The 18,527-nt window shown below is 37.8% G+C and overlaps 1 protein-coding gene across 1 annotated transcript; it reads right to left on the reverse strand.

The window, feature by feature from the left end:
- Positions 1–6,191: 6,191 nt before the first annotated feature.
- Positions 6,192–18,194, reverse strand: LOC135072979 (uncharacterized). Its single transcript, XM_063966979.1, has 5 exons — positions 18,133–18,194; positions 16,290–16,322; positions 12,407–12,505; positions 11,843–12,070; positions 6,192–6,333 (listed from the first exon to the last, which is right to left on the reverse strand). Exons 1-5 carry the CDS (start codon positions 18,175–18,177, stop codon positions 6,244–6,246), a joined length of 495 nt encoding a protein of 164 aa, XP_063823049.1. The 5' UTR covers positions 18,178–18,194; the 3' UTR covers positions 6,192–6,243.
- Positions 18,195–18,527: the final 333 nt, after the last annotated feature.

Genomic DNA, 18,527 nt, shown 5'->3' on the forward strand with positions numbered 1-18,527 from the left:
ACGGACAGACGGACAGACGGACAGACGGACAGACGGACAGACGGACAGACGGACAGACGGACAGACGGACAGACGGACAGACGGACAGACGGACAGACGGACAGACGGACAGACGGACAGACGGACAGACAGATAGAGTTACTTTCGCATTTATAATATTAGTACAGATGAACGTGTGCACATGCATCGGACATAGGTCCGGCGAGAAAATTGTCAGCAAACAAAGGATATCCGTTTTTTGACGGTCGTCGTTAGCGTCGTACGGTGAAAAAACGGATGTCTACAAACGGCCTAAGCATCTGTACATACGGTGGTATGTGTATGACAAGATGGATTAACTTTTCCTAATCATACTGAGTTATTTTTTAAACGTGTATACTACCTGCGATCAAATTCAGGACCTCTAGAAGTTACTAAGGCTAGAAATCTAAGGCTGAGTTGAATCACCTAAGTTTAACAGTAACTATAACGATAACCAGTGTTTTTTGTATGGAGTTTGACAGACTTTTGACGTTTGTCAAAGTTAAATTAAGATGGTGCAAATCAGCCTTAGTAGTTACAACTCTATCAGCTAACTACGCACCCTGCTGGAATGCGATTCTCCCTCCTTACCCACACACCTCCCCGCGTTTGCCCCGTCCATACCAGAGCGTCGATGTAACGTCACGGGTGTCAGGTGCGCAGTTAACACGACCGGGTTGTACCTACCTCACAAAATTTAAACCAACAATGCCCCACGGCCATTTATAATGCATCGTATATTTACTGTAATACATTACGGTTGACTTTAACTTACCAACAAACTTTATCGCTGAACGGTTTTTTAAATTTTCGTTCTTACAAAACATAAGCAACCTGGCTCAGCGCCAGTACCGTATATTTATTATTCAGTAACTTTTTAATTAAATAACGCGAAAATCCTATCTCTCTAAAACATTGAAAAAGTTCCTTAATACAATTATATGTGTAAAGCTGAACACGTTGGAAATTACGACGAGCATGGAGTTTTTGAACATTCTGTGGCCGACGAAAGTTCTGTTGGGCTTGTGGAGTTCTTTTTAATGTTCTAATTAGGTCGTACAGGCAAAACCATATTTCTAGTTACATATTTCTCTCTAATTGTAAGGGCAAGTGGTTTATGATACGGTTTAAAGTAGTGAGTGATTAATGAATTTATTATTTTTTAGCTTAGTAGCCAGGTTTACACTTAACTCTGTTAACAAAAATCAACTTCTAAATGATAAAGAAGAAGATCGGTTTCGGAGGAATAGTACTCGTAGTTACTATTTCAAATATAATACGATCGTATCTGTGGGAAAATGCATTATAGGAAACCAGTCAAATCCCTTTGGGAGTTGGATTAGAACAAACATAATTTCTAGACTGTGCGTTGACACCAATGGTAATATTAATTTTGCATCTCTTTTTATCTGCTACACAATAAAACCCTGTGCGTATGTAATTCATATTCGCTGGGTGCGAAGTACTAGGTGGGGGTAACATAATCTATCGCAGCGCTCATGGTGGTCAAAAGTAGAAATAATGTAAGCTCTGTCATCAGATGTATCTGTCAATGGCAAAGCGATTCTACATATTACATTTTAATATCATTAATTAATCGCATGAAAAGGGTCCTACTGGGAACTTAAATAAAAGAGTGGACTGTATTTCGATAGGGCTGGTTTAATAGCCGTTTATAATTTGGAAATAACTAGACTATACAACGTGGTAGTACAAAAATGAGTCACAGTAGTTGTTGTGCACAGATGTTTGCCTTATGATGAGAGCGTGAATTATTGAACTCCGCCCTTGTTTTGTTCTTAATTCTTCTACATCTCGGACTTGTCCAGCCAATACCAACAACTTTCCTTTAAATACGGTTTGTGGTTGGAATTTGATATTGTAACACTCACAAACACGGTCTTCAAAACAATACTCATTTCGATCTGAAAACGAATTGAATTTATTACTAGCGATACAGGAACATTTAAATATATTTACTATTATATGATGAAACCGTTAAAGTAGCTTTTTCTTTTTCTTTTACTGTAAAACTACAACTATAAATGAAGTAAACAAACCCTGACACAATCAAAATTAAACACACTTTTTGGACTTACCTCATTTGATTAGAATGACCAAAATGATTTCAAAACCTTTTTTCCACCCAAATCGTGGTATCACAACAATTTATTAGTCGAAAATATTTGTTATTTTTTCATTTCGATATTTTTTCACAATTAAACGACCTAAATGTCAATGTGACAGAGCCTACAAAGTTGTAGACGCTAGTTGGCGCTGTAATCGTGCACAGAGCCAATAGCCATTAACCATATCCTTAGTGCTCGTTTTAGAAATAAAACGCTAAGGCTTGGTTTTACCACCTTACTTCCTTAACAAACGTCAAAAATTAGTCAAACTCCATACAAGAAACACCGGGTTAATGTTATAATTACGGTTAAAGTAAGATGGTGCAAATCAGCCTAAGCAGGCAGGTGTTCCTATTTAGAGAATTTATACGAGTACATTTATTTCCATTTATCGAATAGGTACGACAAAAGATCAGCATCACAATAAAGTTCGTTGGGCGAGGCGTGAAGCAGGCTCGTGAAGTGTGGGCCTATTCAGTGTTAAGAGCAGTGTACACGGTCGGGAAAATGGATTGGGCGCAAAATTTTTTGGCTGACTCTGAAGTAGAAGGTTTTTGCTTCACGTGTGTAATACGAGATTTTTCTACCTTTTTTATTAGAAATTTCTTGTCCTTAAAGTTATCTGAAATGGTTACCTATTTGACTGTGATAAAATAATACTGTACTATTTTTAAGAATTTGACGTTGTGATTGTGTATGTACTTTGAGAACATTTAGGAGGCACTTACAACCTGATATTATCCCTCATCCTCCTCCCATTTCAGACAGACATAAAATAATTGTACTTTTATTATTAGTAAGAAAGAAATATTTATTACGGTGAACATCACTGAGAGAACAAAGAAAGTATACGGTAAAAAAACAGAAATAGCACATAAATATTACAAGGAAATTAAAAGTGAAATGAGCTATTACAATAACATGCCTCATCTACCTCTTCCTGTCTAGAAATTAACGAACATTTTAATATTACCCTAATCAACATTTTCCCCTGAATGTAACCCAATCCTTAAATGTTGAACGGACGAGTGCTTTCATTCAACTTCACGTGCCGAGGCTCTCGGCGCGAATTTATCAAAATTCGGCGTATTCATTACATTATTATTACTGTACAAATCGAACTTTCAGGTCGTATATTTCGTAGAGAATTTGAGCGTTTGCGGTATAACACTATTGTATGGTTCCTAAATTCTTAAAAGTTGTAACATGTCTCGAGTTTTTTTTGGTTGTTTATTTTTTGATGTAGCATTATGGTGATAGATAATGATTTTCAAGAAGTTTACAGTTTACAGTTAGTTTACGGGCCTCTTCAAGGCGAGAGTGAATAGGCACTTACAGGGCAGATATGTACCATCCTAGACTGCATCTCACTTAACATCAGGTGCGATTGTGGACAAATACCTGCATTGTCATGCATAAAAAAAAAACAATCGCTGACACTGTTAATTATTAACTAAAATAAACGGATTTGGTATTGATACTGATGCTAAATTAAGCCTCTTAAGTAAAGAAAACTTCTATTAAATATACATCAAATAACAAACAAAAAAGGTAATTGATGCCCTATTTGGGCACTAGAATAGGAACGTTTTATACAATACCTACCTCATTCAATTGGAAAACATGGTAGTACTTATTGTTGCTTATAGTAGAATCTGCTACAAGGTCAGAAACATAAAAAATATGCTTCTTTTATTCTCAAATAACAACCATTATCTTATTTTTCCATGAATATTTTGTTTCTAGCAGCCTCTCAAACATAATTCAGAAAACAACTTAATAAAAATTTTTGAGGTTGGAGAATTGTGTGGAATTTTATAGAAAAGCTGTGTTCATGTTGTGCAGATAATTGCAATTTATTATCATGAAATTCTGGGTCGGGTTTTAGCGATCTCTACCATTCCCCACAATTGAGTTTTATAAAGTGTACAATGTTATTCGTATAATGTGAGGTTTATTTTTGTAGTCAAATTTTAGGAATGAAAGAGACTGTATTTTTATGTCGTTTTCTTTATCAGCCAAATTACGTCCACCGCTGGACATAGGCCTCCCCCAATGCTTTGCATAATGACCGGTCCTGCGCTGCTCGCATCCAGGTTCTTCCCGTGACCTTCATCAAATCGTTGGTCCACCTAGTAAGAGGCCTACCTACGTCTTCTGGCCCGTGGTTGCCACTCGAGAACTTTTCTGCCCTAACGCCATCGTCTCTACAAGCTATGTGCCCCGTCCACTGCCACTTGATTTTTATGTCAATTGAATGATGTTGTACGTACCATAAACTGCTGTCATTTGTAAATAAATCTACCTTGATTGCAGTAGTTAAGGTTTTAGAATAATAAATTAGATCAACTTTTTTAGTTGATATGAGGTGGCGTGCTTCTCAAACTACAAAGTCAGCGGTTGCATATTAGATCCCTGCTTATGATAAGTTAATAAAAAGTGTGGGTACAGTCGGTTGAACCATAGGTTTAACTATATATTTTTTTAAATTTGGAAAATAGCATCTATTCGTATTGCAATTACATAATGTGCTACTGTTTTAAAATCTTAATATTCCTTCTCTTATATGGTTAAATGGTTAAAGTCAATTTTGTTTACTTATTATCATTCATTAGCAACTTATGTAAATTCCACGTCACAAACTCTGAATGCTCTCCCCAAACCAAACACCTTAAAACTACACAAGTTGTCATCGGGTAATGTCGTAAAACGGAGTGTTCCAGGGTTTAACCCTAACTTAACTCGTTTGGGGTCACAAAGACCAGGGAAACTTTTGTATGACGTGTGGTCGAAATAACCTGAATGGTTAAGTATTAGGCGGAACGCTCACGGGGCGGTTAAAAAAACGCCACGGTTTTAGAGCCACTTCGTTTGGAAAACTTCAAAGTCTTGGTAAAGGCGTGTTATGTTGACGTATTTAGGTATTATAAATTGAAGACTGCGTGTTTCTATTGCAGTATAGAACGATGGAATGACATCCAAATGGTTGTTAAATGGGTAGCGCTAACGCTTCAGTTAAAGGGCTGGAGCAGGATCAATGACGTGTATTGGAGGAAGGAGGAAGCTATGTCCAGTAGGCTCACAATGAATGGATGACTGAATAAACTACAGTTTCCAGTTCGTGAATTAGAACTTCCTCTTCCTCTACCACAGTTGGCGCTTATAAAAACTCTTTCGTGAGATCTTGGCCTTATAGGACTCTGAACTCTATTGTAACTTCTAAGAAACAGTTTTATTAATCTTTGGGACGAGTACCCTAGTGATTAGGGTCTTCCTTTGTAAGGGTAAGACTGCTTCTTAATTCTAAAGTTTCTTTGACTCTGTTCAGATATCCCTCTGTTTAGATTAAGGGAATATTGGACTAGCAACATTTAGATTAAACCTAATTAGGCAATTTAAGGTTTTTTGTTTATTTAGAAGTAATACCTATTTGCGCCATTTGGTATCGAAACCTTGACCGAATGCAAAATTACTGGTTCGCACCATTAAATTATTTTGCAGCTCACACCACAGTAAATAGAGTGAATGTTTAGTTTTACACAAAGCAAATTATCTCTTTAAACAATACATTCCCTTATTATATAAACAACACTGATCGATAGCACCATTATGAAGTATTACCCGCACTCGATATCTCCATTTGCTAGCATTAATTACTTAACACATGAGGCACCGGCCCCGTAATTTGAGATAATTTGGCCGTTCGATCACGTGCTTTGAACATGGATTTGTAATATCTGCATTGGGAACGAAAATAACATAGATAAAAGGTGTTTTAATTTCATCACTGACGCGGGATTGTCCCGCATGTGTGACACAAGCCTTTTCCGTCCGTGATGAAATCCGCACGATTATAAAAACACTCAAAGCAAATATTTTATAATCACCAAGATGTGGAGACAGTAATCAAATTAATTGAGAAAATTATACGGATCGTAATCGAAATAATAAAACAAAAAAACACTCGTATTCCAATTGAAATTTACTTTACTGACAAATTGCTATTAAAGTACAATGAACATTGAACAGGTTACGTACTAATAAAATAGTGTCAATTATTTATGATTTAGCAAATTACGAATACAAGCAGTTCTTAAGCTTCCATTTTTAATTTCCTCGCGCACTCAGCGAAGGCAACTTTGCTTCCAGCGCACTCGCCTTCATTGGACCATTCGGGACACATCTGGAACAAAAAGTAAAACCGCTTTTTAATTATCTACTTACGGATTAGAAGACTGGCCTTGGTCGATTAAGTAGGGGTCAAAGGACTAGAAGTAACAGGGTGAAGAAGTTACAGCTTAATTTACTCAGCCGGTATTTTTTGTTAGATATTACTCGTAGTAGCTAGATAATATAAAATTAGTAAGATTAATGAAGTTAGGAAATAAATGTCCAAGGATATTTATTTATTATTTTATAGGTTAAAAAAAAGTCACTAACTTTGCTCATATCTTGCAATCGTTTCAGTGCCAAGTTTCACCGTTCCTGATATGACCCATCAATTAGAATTTTTTCTGACAGAAAAACTACAACTTATAATTTTACAGATATAGAGAACTGGCAGATGTAATTAACGGTAATCAAAAAGCTTTCATTTAAAATACTTTCTGGAATTTTATCAGAAACCGGTGATGTTTTGAAATTACTTTGTATATTATTAATTTTCACAACATCCAAAAATAGACTAAATATTGAAGCCTGATTGGTTACAATTTTGAAGTCTAACCAAAAAAGCTAAGCCAGAAACTTAAGTCTACGCTTGAGGCGACAAGTTTTTTGAGCATTCATTTAAAAGAAACTAAAGTATTAAATAAATACTTCACTTAAAGCGCAAGTGCAACTCTTCAAATGGTTGTCCCCATAGAATTATTATTGGCGAGACGTAAAATTTCTACCATTTTAAAGTACGCTTAACTCAAGTGGTTTACGTATCTTATGAAGCGTCTCTTGGGCTAGTGATGGGAGTTTACATTTTAACGATATCGATAAAAATACCTTAAGTAGACATAATCTCCTTAATGTAAATGCATCTACACTGGTAAAAGACAAGGTATCTACAAATGACTGGAACATAATCAATAGACAAACGAGAAAGAAAGAGAAATAAAGAAGAGCAAGAAAGCCTTAACTGAAAGTACTTCGATTAGTCCTTGGCAAGTGGTGCAATAATCATAACACTAGTGCATTTTGATTGATGTTTACATTACATAAAACATGTAACTTAATAATAAGGGACAATAGCCCAATGGTTTCGGTGTCGGATTGGCCGAATCGAGATGCGAGGAACGCGGGTTCGAACCTCACCGACTATTGTAGTTGAAAAACCTACTTGTAGCACAAGCATAGTTAGCTTACCACGATGGGTTAACAGGGTTTATTTAAATCTATCGATATAAGACATTAGTGATTAGACAAATTATCGACATACACACATCACTCTTGTAACTGTCACTGCAAATAAATCACTAAAATTGCAAACAGTTTTGCTTTGGGACTTCACAAAATGTATCAGACTTTCGATTGTTCAGTTCAGTTATTTTAGGTAGAAAATAATATTTAAGAACTTTTAAGAGGCCAAGTGCGCTTTCATTCGCACTAAAACGTTACCATTAAAGTGCGCAATTTTATTTATGTAGTCAATAGCTGCTGGACTTTACAATTTTGTTGGAAAATGGAACCTAATACAACTACATAAAATCCACGGTATTTAACTTGATAAGCCGCTGTTTGTACCTACAAAGGACATAAATTAGTACTCGGATTAGGGTCGGGATTAATATAAAATTGAATTCTGTAACATTCATTTATCAAAGAATTTTTGTATTGAATTTTAAAAATCAAGTAAGAAATGAAGCTGTAAAAATGAAAGCTGAAGTGGCAATGGGCAGGGCACATAGTACGCAGAACTGACGGCCGATGGGGCAGCAAGGTTCTGGAGCGGAGGCCGCGTACCGGAGAACGCAGCGTGGGACGTCCACCCACAAGGTGGACCGACGACATCATAAAGGTAGCAAGAAGGCGCTGGACGCAGGCCGCTACCAACCGGGCAACATGGAAAGCATTGGGGGAGGTCTATGTTCAGCAGTGGACGTCCTGTGGCTGAGATGATGATGGTGATGAAGTAAGAAATAAATGAGAGTTTTAATAACATTTTTCTTTTTAGCCCTAGTGATGTCTATGTCTTGGAATCCTAGAATTCTGAGGCAGGACACATTATTGTGCTCGAATAATATTATGGTCTTCTACATATCGCCACAATACAGACAAGTAGTAAGTAATCTATTTAGTGAATTCTTTGGAAAGTAAGTACACACACAAACACACTCACACACATAATCACCAACATAACTACCCACCTCAAAAATTCTTTAGTATTAATTATTTAGCTAATAGTTACAAGTAATCAGTAGGTATGTAATATAATTAAGATTTTATGCAGAGCCCATAGTAGTATTAGAGGTGGAGGGTTGGCAACCTGAGATACAGGATCTTTCCTAGTTCAGGTGTCAACCCGCCATAATCGGTAAAATGTTCCTTTTAATCAGTCTTATGTACCTTATTTGTAAGATTATGGTGAGAATAAACATATTTTATTATTATTATTATTTTACTTAAAGCACTCGGTGCCCAGCGTTGATTGGTCTCTCCTGTAGGCCTAGGATACGCGCCGCGATAACCGGTTATCACGCCATTTATCGATTTTGTCCATACATTTAACGTCGACAAGTGTAAGTATATCATGGCGCGCATCCTAACCCGACTCGTCTCCTCTTTTTTATGTGGAAAATAATATAATGTGTCACGTTAAGTATGGAACAAGAATACATTTTACGGCTCAAAAGCAGGAGTTTCCCCCAGATAAGAAAATCTCACTCTCTTTGCATTACATACGTGAATTATTCTAAATAAAAGACGATAAAGCCGTCATCCTGATAACCACGATATAAGATTTGCCTAAACCAACAAATTAGTATGGATTAATTCTGTATGGAGATAACCTTCTTTCTCTATTTATTTTATGCTCCCCGAGATACATTCCGAAATCTAAATGTGAAAGGAGCTATTTTTCCCGTCACATATTCCTTGCGAAAGTCGAATGAAAATATATGGGGTTATTTAAGTAATTTGAAAGACTGTAAATGTTAAAGAAACAGTGTAATAGAAAAATTTAAATATTTAATCATGATGTGATTTCATAGCATCAATTTAGGAAGTTAGTTAATTAAATTATTAAAATTTCTTAGCGATTTGTATAGAGTCGCTTCTCAAACCATAAATTTTAAATAAATAATTTGAAAAATCAAACTGACTAAGGCGGGAATCGAACCCACGACCTTTCCGACTATTCCCGCCTTAGGCAGTTCGATTTTTTCAAGTTGTTTATTTCAAAGGATGATGGGCAACAATGTATGGAAAGTGGTACCCGCTCCAATAGCCATAACCAATATATATTTCAAAAGGCCTTTAGATGTAGGAAAATGTCTGCTATGGGGCCAGTTCTGATTTACGTTTTGAAAGCAGTAATTCCACTAAGTATTTTAATGAAAGTATAACACAATCATCCATGTATACGAGTATGTATTATGACTACAATCTATTAATATAACTAAAAGAAGCATTGAAAAGGAAAGGATTATACCTACGATGAACTACCCAAGCTATTAGCCCTTTATTCGCTTTCATCATCATCATCATGATCATTTTAACCATTGGACGTCCAGTTGAACATAGGCCTCCCCCAATGATTTCCAAAATGGCCGGTTGGTGGAGGCCTGCATCTAGCGCCTTCCCGCTACCTTTATGAGGTCGTCGGTCCATCTTGTGGGTGGACTTATTGGGTCTTGTGGATTTATTCGCTTTAGCAATGGAAATGTCATTTTAATCCAAGGTTCATCCTAGGTATAACTTTTTATTAATTAGGGGGTAGTAGTTCTTCAAATAAAAACATTTATTTCACAATTATCCCTATCAATAATTATAGAGTTAAGGAAGGATGCTGGAGCAGGAAACCCTTCGTGCCTCGCATAACGTAAGTACCATAGGTACGATGGACACGAATGATACTTCGGTTACACAAAAAATATGTTTATCTTAGAACGTAACCAGATCTGAGGCTGGTGGCCATAGTAAATGTTGTTCGTCTTGGTAAGACCTTTCAAATGACACTACAAACATAACTATTGGAGCCGGGTACCATTTTGCAAAAAAGTATGTTTTTCTTCGAACACAACCAGATCTGAGGCTGGTGGCCGTAGTAAAAGTTGTTCGTCTTGGTAAGACCTTTCAAACGACAATAGAAGCATATCTATTGGAGCCGGGTACCATTTTGCCCATTGTCCTTTGGTATAAATCCTGTCTGCCTAGTGTTAAAATTTAAAGAGTGTTTTCCAGAGAAGTTCCTAAAGTTTATAAGCAATTGTGGTGAAACAGGGCCTAAATATTTGACGGAGAGTTGGTACTCATACCAATACCTAGTATACCTATCGATTAAAGAAGATTAAGGCTGGGTTGCACCATCTTACTTTGACTTTAACAAATGTCAAATATCTGTCAAACTCAATACCAAATACATTATCCATAAAGTTACGGTCAAAGGTGGTGCAACTCAGCCTAATAAAACAGATAGAACTGCACTACTGCCTAAGCAGGTTTGTTCAAATTAAGAAAAACGTATGAATGAAAGTTTTCAGTACTTTCAGTGTTCGATAGTTAATGTTTACGTTTTCAGAGTGATCTATTGGCTTCCTCTGAAAATGCTGCAGAGCGTGCTCGCCTACTATCGGTCTTTCAGGCAGAGTCCGGTTATTGGCTACATGCTCTTCCTTCGGCCAATATCGGGACTCTGCTTGACAGGAGTACACTGTCTCTGGCCATTTCCCTTAGACTTGGCGTCAAGACAAACCATCCCCATCGCTGTCGTTGCGTTACTCGCGTCGGTGAGTTAGGACACCATGGCGTCTCATGCCAAATGAGCGCTGGTCGAGTCTCCCGACACGCCTGCATCAATGACGTCATCCGCAGAGCTTATGTCGCCGTCAATGTGCCAGCAGTTTTAGAGCCTAACGGCATATTCCGTGACGACGGCAAGAGACCTGACGGCATGACGCTCATTCCCTGGAAGCAGGGACGTCCTCTTGTGTGGGACGCAACATGCGCGGATACGCTTGCTCCGTCTCATACAGGAGGTACCTCCCTCGCCGCAGGCACGGCGGCGGCCTCGGCTGAGTGCTCCAAGCGGCGCAAATATGCAGCTCTCAATGAGAGTTATATATTTGTGCCGTTTGGGGTTGAGACTATGGGACCATGGTGTCCAAGCGCTCGTTCCTTTTATAAGGAACTGGCAAAGAGGCTCACCGAGGTGACCGGTGATCAAAAGGCTGGCAGCTATTTCCGTCAGAGAATTAGCCTGGCCATTCAACGTGGCAATGCTGCCAGCCTTTTGGGCACCATTCCTGACTGCGGCGCTGGGGGTGAAGTATTTTTTATTTTGTAAATAGTTTTTATCATTAGTAATTTTTTAATTTTAGTTTTTAACACGTTGGACGCCACGCGGCTCACCGGTGAGCCTCGAACAATACAATTTCCATTGTGTCTAGCGTCTCGGCGTTCAATGACTTAAGTAATTTAAGTTAATGTATTATTATAAAATTATTGTTTATCTATACTTATAGTAAAATATTATTTAAACATACCATGGCCAGTTGGACTCCCACGCAAGCTCTGTATCTGGTGTACTCGCACATATCTGGAGGCCCGATCTTGGAGATATCCCTGTTAATACAATTTTCCGTGACGGCTTTGCTTAGTTCTGGAGATGATTCGAAGAATTTCTCAGTGTGTTCTTTGAGTTTACTCTTGTCCAGCTTTCCATCGGCCGAGGCGATGCCTTTCTTCGTGATGCTACAGATGTCTCGCTCGCACTGAAATAGTAATATTTTATTAACGTTTTTCATTAAATTATGTGTCACAAAAATTCTCACTAATCCTTACTATTAGCGGAAGAATGGTAGGGCGCGTCTCCGTGGATGAAACGATCTATACAATGGTATGGAGTATGCATATATACAGGGTGGAATTTTGTAATGTCACCTAGAGGGAAAGTTGGTACTCTTAATACTGTAGGTCGATATTACATTTTACTCAAAGAAAACATTTCTTTATTTTTGAAAAGAAAGAGAACTGCATTCAAGAATTTCCGAAATTTACCCTTTATATCTTTTTTAATTAGATAATAAAATATTATTGTAATAACTTACCGCTGGTGCTTCATTGGGGAGTGAAAGGCACTCCTTTATCAGATTAATATGGATAGCTGGATCAGGAAGGTCCAATTTGCAGCATTCTGTCAAGTAGTGCTGGGGAATGCAATTATATTATATTTTATTTAAAACTTCTGCTTTTGTATGTTTACAAGGATGAAAAAATATCCATAGACAAACAAAAGCTTTTCACAATTTTTTATTACACAATGTGTTAATGTCCACCCACAAGGTGGACCGACGAGGCCATAAAGGTAGGTAGTAGGGAATTTAGTGCAATGATTTGTATGGAGACCCCTCCACTTTGGTATAGAAGGCTCATTTTTGCAACAGTGGTTCTTTGGGTGCTACTGAGTGGATTTCCGTCGGTAGACATCGGGAGCCCCCCCTGTGGTAGCAGGGGGAGGGGGGGCAAGTTTCCTTCCGCCGCGCTTCACTTTAAGGCCCATATCTTCAAAACTATGGGTATTAGGGCAAGTACGGTATCATTTTCGGATAACTAGAGGATGGCGAATTCATTTCTAGAACAAACTTTTTGCCTTTTCATACAAAAAAATAGAAATATTGAGTAAAATTCACAAAAATCAAAAAGTATTTTTTTAAATAAACGTCGTTTACTTTTAAACCACTGGAGATAATCTAATAAAAAAAATATGACCTGAAAGCTACATTTATCAGGATTATAAAAATATAACATTGTATGGTACTTTTTTCACAAAAAGTAGGTGAAATAAATTTTTTCTTCAGGACACAGCGGGCGAATTTTATTGCGCATCGGAAAAAAATATTTATTTTATCCATGAATTCATACTATTTGGTTCAAAGGAAGCAAGGATTATTATTTTAGAATTTATTTAGAGTTGCTGGCACATCAATCTACCATAATTTGTATTTTTTCGTCAATTGATTTTGAACTCTATGTATGAGACGTAAGGTTGAAAATAGCTTAAATACATTTTAATATTGAAAATATCATAAGAAGAAAGCACTAAATAAAGAACTTTAATTTGTCTAAACGTCTTAATGATTATTATTATTTTAATTAACACTTATTTCTACATAATATTGTACCAGTGATTTAACAGAAAGGTAAGTGTGAGGAAAATGAGGTTTCACAATCATAGTACGGGAGATATTTTTAGCACAAAGGTTACGGCTGTGACCGTTTTAGTTGTTTTTTTCAGTCAGCACCAGCTTCTGCACTACTTCTTGCACTTACATCTCACCATTTCCAGGCAAGCCTCGGCAGCTACGGGCAAACCGGTCCATGTAGGCTCCATCTTGCTATCGACTCTGGTCCACCCCCAACCAGTCGGGTAATGGGAAGACTCGAGTCGGTTGCTTGCACCTGATCCTATACGTGAATCCCTTGATATACTGCCAGTAGCCAAGACTGATACAAAGCTGCTGCTGCTGTCTGGGTTATCTTATGTAGGGCTAAGTATGTAGGCTAAGCTAAGCTAAGCTAGGTCTAAGCGTAGTCCACAGCGACCCATTAGGATCTTTATGCTCCATTTTTTTATTCCCTATCATCCAGAAAAAAATTATCCATTAGGTGAATTAAGCGTCTGAGTGAAAGCCTTCTAAGTCTTCTGATGCCGGATATGCTGACCCAAGCAGACCCATCCTTACAGTATTGATTCATGGACCCTACATGTATTCCACATGCTCGAGAGCTGTCTTCTGTTGTTAGGCCCATTTTGTGGGACATGTGGTTCGTTCCATAATGCCCAGTTTGCGTACCAGTAATTGCTTGGGCTTAGGTACCTTTTATTTCCGCTTAATGAGTTTTCTCCATGACTCTGTGTTTCCCTTTAGGAATGATTTGGAGATGCTTATCTTATATCGTTGGAGCTTTCCCATTCAGCACTGTGCTTCTTGGATATGGCCATATTATGGCCATGAGGTATACCGTTAGATAAAGGTAAGTATCAGTTCTGACCCAATAGGTATCGCCTCTGACCCTAGTTTCGCTAGACTGTCGGCTCTCCCATTGCATTTGATCCGTGTATGTCCAGGTATCCCACATCAGGGACACTTTTATGCCTTCCGAGTTTGTTCATCTTTAAGATTGCATCTAGAATAATTCTAGACTCAACCTTCACTGAGGCGATGGCTTTTTGTTTGAGTGCTGCCTGGCTGTGGATCAGGATGTAAATATTGCGTTTTTTACACCCCTGTTCTTTAGTGCACACATATTAAAGCGAAGAATTCAGCTTGAAACACTGTAGCAAACCTCTTTAAGCGTTCACTATGTTCGAAGTGTTTACAGTAGACGCCCGTTCCCGTTCCCAAGGCCATCTTTGCAGTGGCGGCGTAAGTCCTAAGGCACCCCCTGGTAACCCCCACGATTTTGGGGTTACCTACCGATTCCAAGATTGAAAGACCATGACATAGACCGCAGACTTGCTATGCAGATGCGCCAGTGAGTACTAATCTGTGCGACATGTGTCACCCTCTGATGCTGCCCCCCCCCCCCCCCCCCACGCCGCTACTGCATCTTTGAGCTGTCAGTAAACCAGATTAGGCTGTTCTGTTGGGATTTTGGTCCTCTTTTCTAGTTGTCCCTTGTTCAAGATCTATCCACTTACTTACTAGATCAATCCAAGGGGTTCGCGTATAGGATTAGTTGCAAGCATCCGACTTAGTCTTCCCTTTACCCGACTGGGTGGGGGTGGACCAGAGCCGATAGCAAGATGGAGCCTACATGGACCGGTTTGCCCGTAGCTGCCGAGGCTTGCCTGGAAATGGTGAGATGTAAGTGCAAGAAGTAGTGCAGAAGCTGGTGCTGACTGAAAAAAACAACTAAAACGGTCACAGCCGTAACCTTTGTGCTAAAAATATCTCCCGTACTATGATTGTGAAACCTCATTTTCCTCACACTTACCTTTCTGTTAAATCACTGGTACAATATTATGTAGAAATAAGTGTTAATTAAAATAATAATAATCATTAAGACGTTTAGACAAATTAAAGTTCTTTATTTAGTGCTTTCTTCTTATGATATTTTCAATATTAAAATGTATTTAAGCTATTTTCAACCTTACGTCTCACACATAGAGTTCAAAATCAATTGACGAAAAAATACAAATTATGGTAGATTGATGTGCCAGTAACTCTAAATAAATTCTAAAATAATAATCCTTGCTTCCTTTGAACCAAATAGTATGAATTCATGGATAAAATAAATATTTTTTTCCGATGCGCAATAAAATTCGCCCGCTGTGTCCTGAAGAAAAAATTTTTTTCACCTACTTTTTGTGAAAAAAGTACCATACAATGTTATATTTTTATAATCCTGATAAATGTAGCTTTCAGGTCATATTTTTTTTATTAGATTATCTCCAGTGGTTTAAAAGTAAACGACGTTTATTTAAAAAAATACTTTTTGATTTTTGTGAATTTTACTCAATATTTCTATTTTTTTGTATGAAAAGGCAAAAAGTTTGTTCTAGAAATGAATTCGCCATCCTCTAGTTATCCGAAAATGATACCGTACTTGCCCTAATACCCATAGTTTTGAAGATATGGGCCTTAAAGTGAAGCGCGGCGGAAGGAAACTTGCCCCCCCTCCCCCTGCTACCACAGGGGGGGCTCCCGATGTCTACCGACGGAAATCCACTCAGGAGCACCCAAAGAACCACTGTTGCAAAAATGAGCCTTCTATACCAAAGTGGAGGGGTTCTTGCACTAAATTCCCTACTAAGGAGGAAGGCGCTGGATGCAAGCCGCTACCAACCGGGCGATATGGAAATCATTGGGGGACGCCTATGCTCAGCAGTGGACGTCCTGTGGCTGAAATGATGATGATGATGAGTCAATGAAACGATCACATTGAAGTATTATAAAAAGATGTCAAAAATATGAAATAGGTACTTACGGGTTGGACGTATTTCATACAGTCATTATCAGCCTGGAATAAAATGTTTTTTTTAAACATTATTTTTATCGTTATAAATTACTAGCTGTGCCCGCGACTTCGTCCGCGTGGAATAATGACTTTGGGTAGGCACTTTTAATAATTTAGTCTAATTATTTTACAAATAGCTTTTGCCCGCTACTTCGTCCGCGGAGAAGTCGAAAACGTTCTCATGCGATTTTTAAATGTTTTTAACGTTATTATCTAAATGTTTGAATACTTATAAAATATAAAAATCTTAAAGGTTAAATAAACATGAAAATAAATTTTCTTATATTTTATGAATATGCAGCTCGGCCTTTGATCGGTGGTATTATCTTTTTACAACGAAATCGAAAACTACACCTACCGCAGTATTATTGGTAAACTTTTTTTTTTATTTCCTACGGGTGCTAGAATCACCAAGCTTCTAGCATGCCACTGGCCGTGGGAGAAGGAGCTTTTCCTCAAGACTACTCCCACTACCTCAAGGGCCTCCGCCAAAACTCTCGCGCGAAAATTAGTTTATGTATATACAGCGCAAGCATGCCCGCGGCATGAATTGACCGTCATGCATTACTATGCATTGTTAGGCGAGCGCACGCAGCGGGCACCCACTCCGAGGTTAAGTGGAGGCCCCTAGAGTATGATAGTCTTTAACATGACATGATTGTAAAAAAAATGCACTAATGAGTAATTAATATCAAGTTTGAAGAAAATCACCACTAAAATAACTTTCTACCCCTTTTTAACATAGTTAGGGGATGCATTTCACTAAAATACGAAACACATCTTCCATTAATTCTGTTATAGAATGCTTATGCGAAATTTGAAGTAGATTGAACGAAGGAATCGCGTTATCCCATACAAACTTTGCCCTCCCCTTTTTACCTCCTTAGGGGTAGAATTTTGGAAAATCCGTTCTTATCAGATGCTTACGTCTTACAAAGAACACACCGTCCAAGTTTCAGGTCTCTACGATCAGCGGTTTAGGCTGTGCATTGATCCATCAGTGGCGCGCGCAGTACTTGATCATTATTTTGCTGCGATGATATTTTAAGACTGCGATATCTCCTAAGATATTTATTGAAATCGAATGGTGTAAAGGCCAAGTATGTTTAAAATTAAATACTTGTGATGAATAAATTATTTATATGGATAAGGATTAATATCATGTTTATGAAAAAACCTCCGCAAATAATGCATTAATATAAAACAGATTTCTTTTTGCATAAAAAGGGTTACTATGAGCCAACCTTAAAAGATAGACATATACTATCGCGGACTTTTTTTTAGAACTTTTAAAGGGGAATAATCCTGTCATACATGATTTTTGCGAAACTTTAACCGTTTACGCAGCGTCAGCTCTCAAAAGGAAAAAAATTACTGATTTGAAACATTCTTCATTGGTGCTCCGCTCCTATTGGTCTTAGCGTGATGATAATATATAGCCTAAAGCCTTCAGGAACTAACGGGCTATCCAACACAAAAAGAATTTTTCAAATCGGTCCAGTAGTTCCTGAGATTAGCGCGTTCAACCAAACAAACAAACAAACAAACAAACAAACAAACAAACAAACAAACTCTTCAGCTTTATAATATTATAAAAAGTATAGATTATATTCGAAGCGAAATCTTTTTACAAAACTTAGGCTGGGTTGCACCATTTCACTTTAAACCTATAACAAAGTTTGTCAAATTCCATACAAAAATCACCGTTACTAAAGTAAGATGGTGCATGCAACTCAGCCTTAGATATATGTACCAGTTATAAAATATTAGTTACGTAAATGTACAAGTTGTACGTATTAAAAAAATGACTTACCAAAACGCTGGTAGTAAGCACCGTGAATAAAACTAAAGCCCACATGTTGGTTTGTTTGTAACTAACTTTTAGTGTCTGAATAAAACTGCTTTTATATGCTCGAAAACTATTATTTAAGTTCAAATAGCAGAAAATTGTCGCAGGTTACCACGTGTAAATAAATAGATAATTTTGTTTGAAGCGTTTTTCATTGTCATAAGGTCACTATGGTATAATGGATATTATATTCAGTAGGCATTGGTAGCCATGGGACAGAAAAGTTCTCGAGTGCCGGACACAGACCGGGAGACGTAGTGTGGGCAGGCTTCCCACTAGGTGGACTGACAATTGGTCGTTGAGGCAGAACAATTCTCGATTGGCGAGAACAGACTAGAAGACATAGTGTCTTAGTCATC

This window comes from Ostrinia nubilalis, chromosome 6, assembly GCF_963855985.1.
Source record: "Ostrinia nubilalis chromosome 6, ilOstNubi1.1, whole genome shotgun sequence".
In the NCBI taxonomy this organism is placed as follows: Eukaryota; Metazoa; Arthropoda; class Insecta; order Lepidoptera; family Crambidae; genus Ostrinia; species Ostrinia nubilalis.

Coding starts and splice junctions, on each gene's coding strand:
- LOC135072979 (XM_063966979.1), bottom strand. CDS start 18,177: ATGTGGGCTTTAGTTTTATTCACGGTGCTTACTACCAGCGTTTTG. Junction 16,323..18,132: donor TGCTTACTACCAGCGTTTTG/GTAAGTCATTTT, acceptor ATTTTATTCCAG/GCTGATAATGACTGTATGAA. Junction 12,071..12,406: donor TCCCCAATGAAGCACCAGCG/GTAAGTTATTAC, acceptor TTACTATTTCAG/TGCGAGCGAGACATCTGTAG.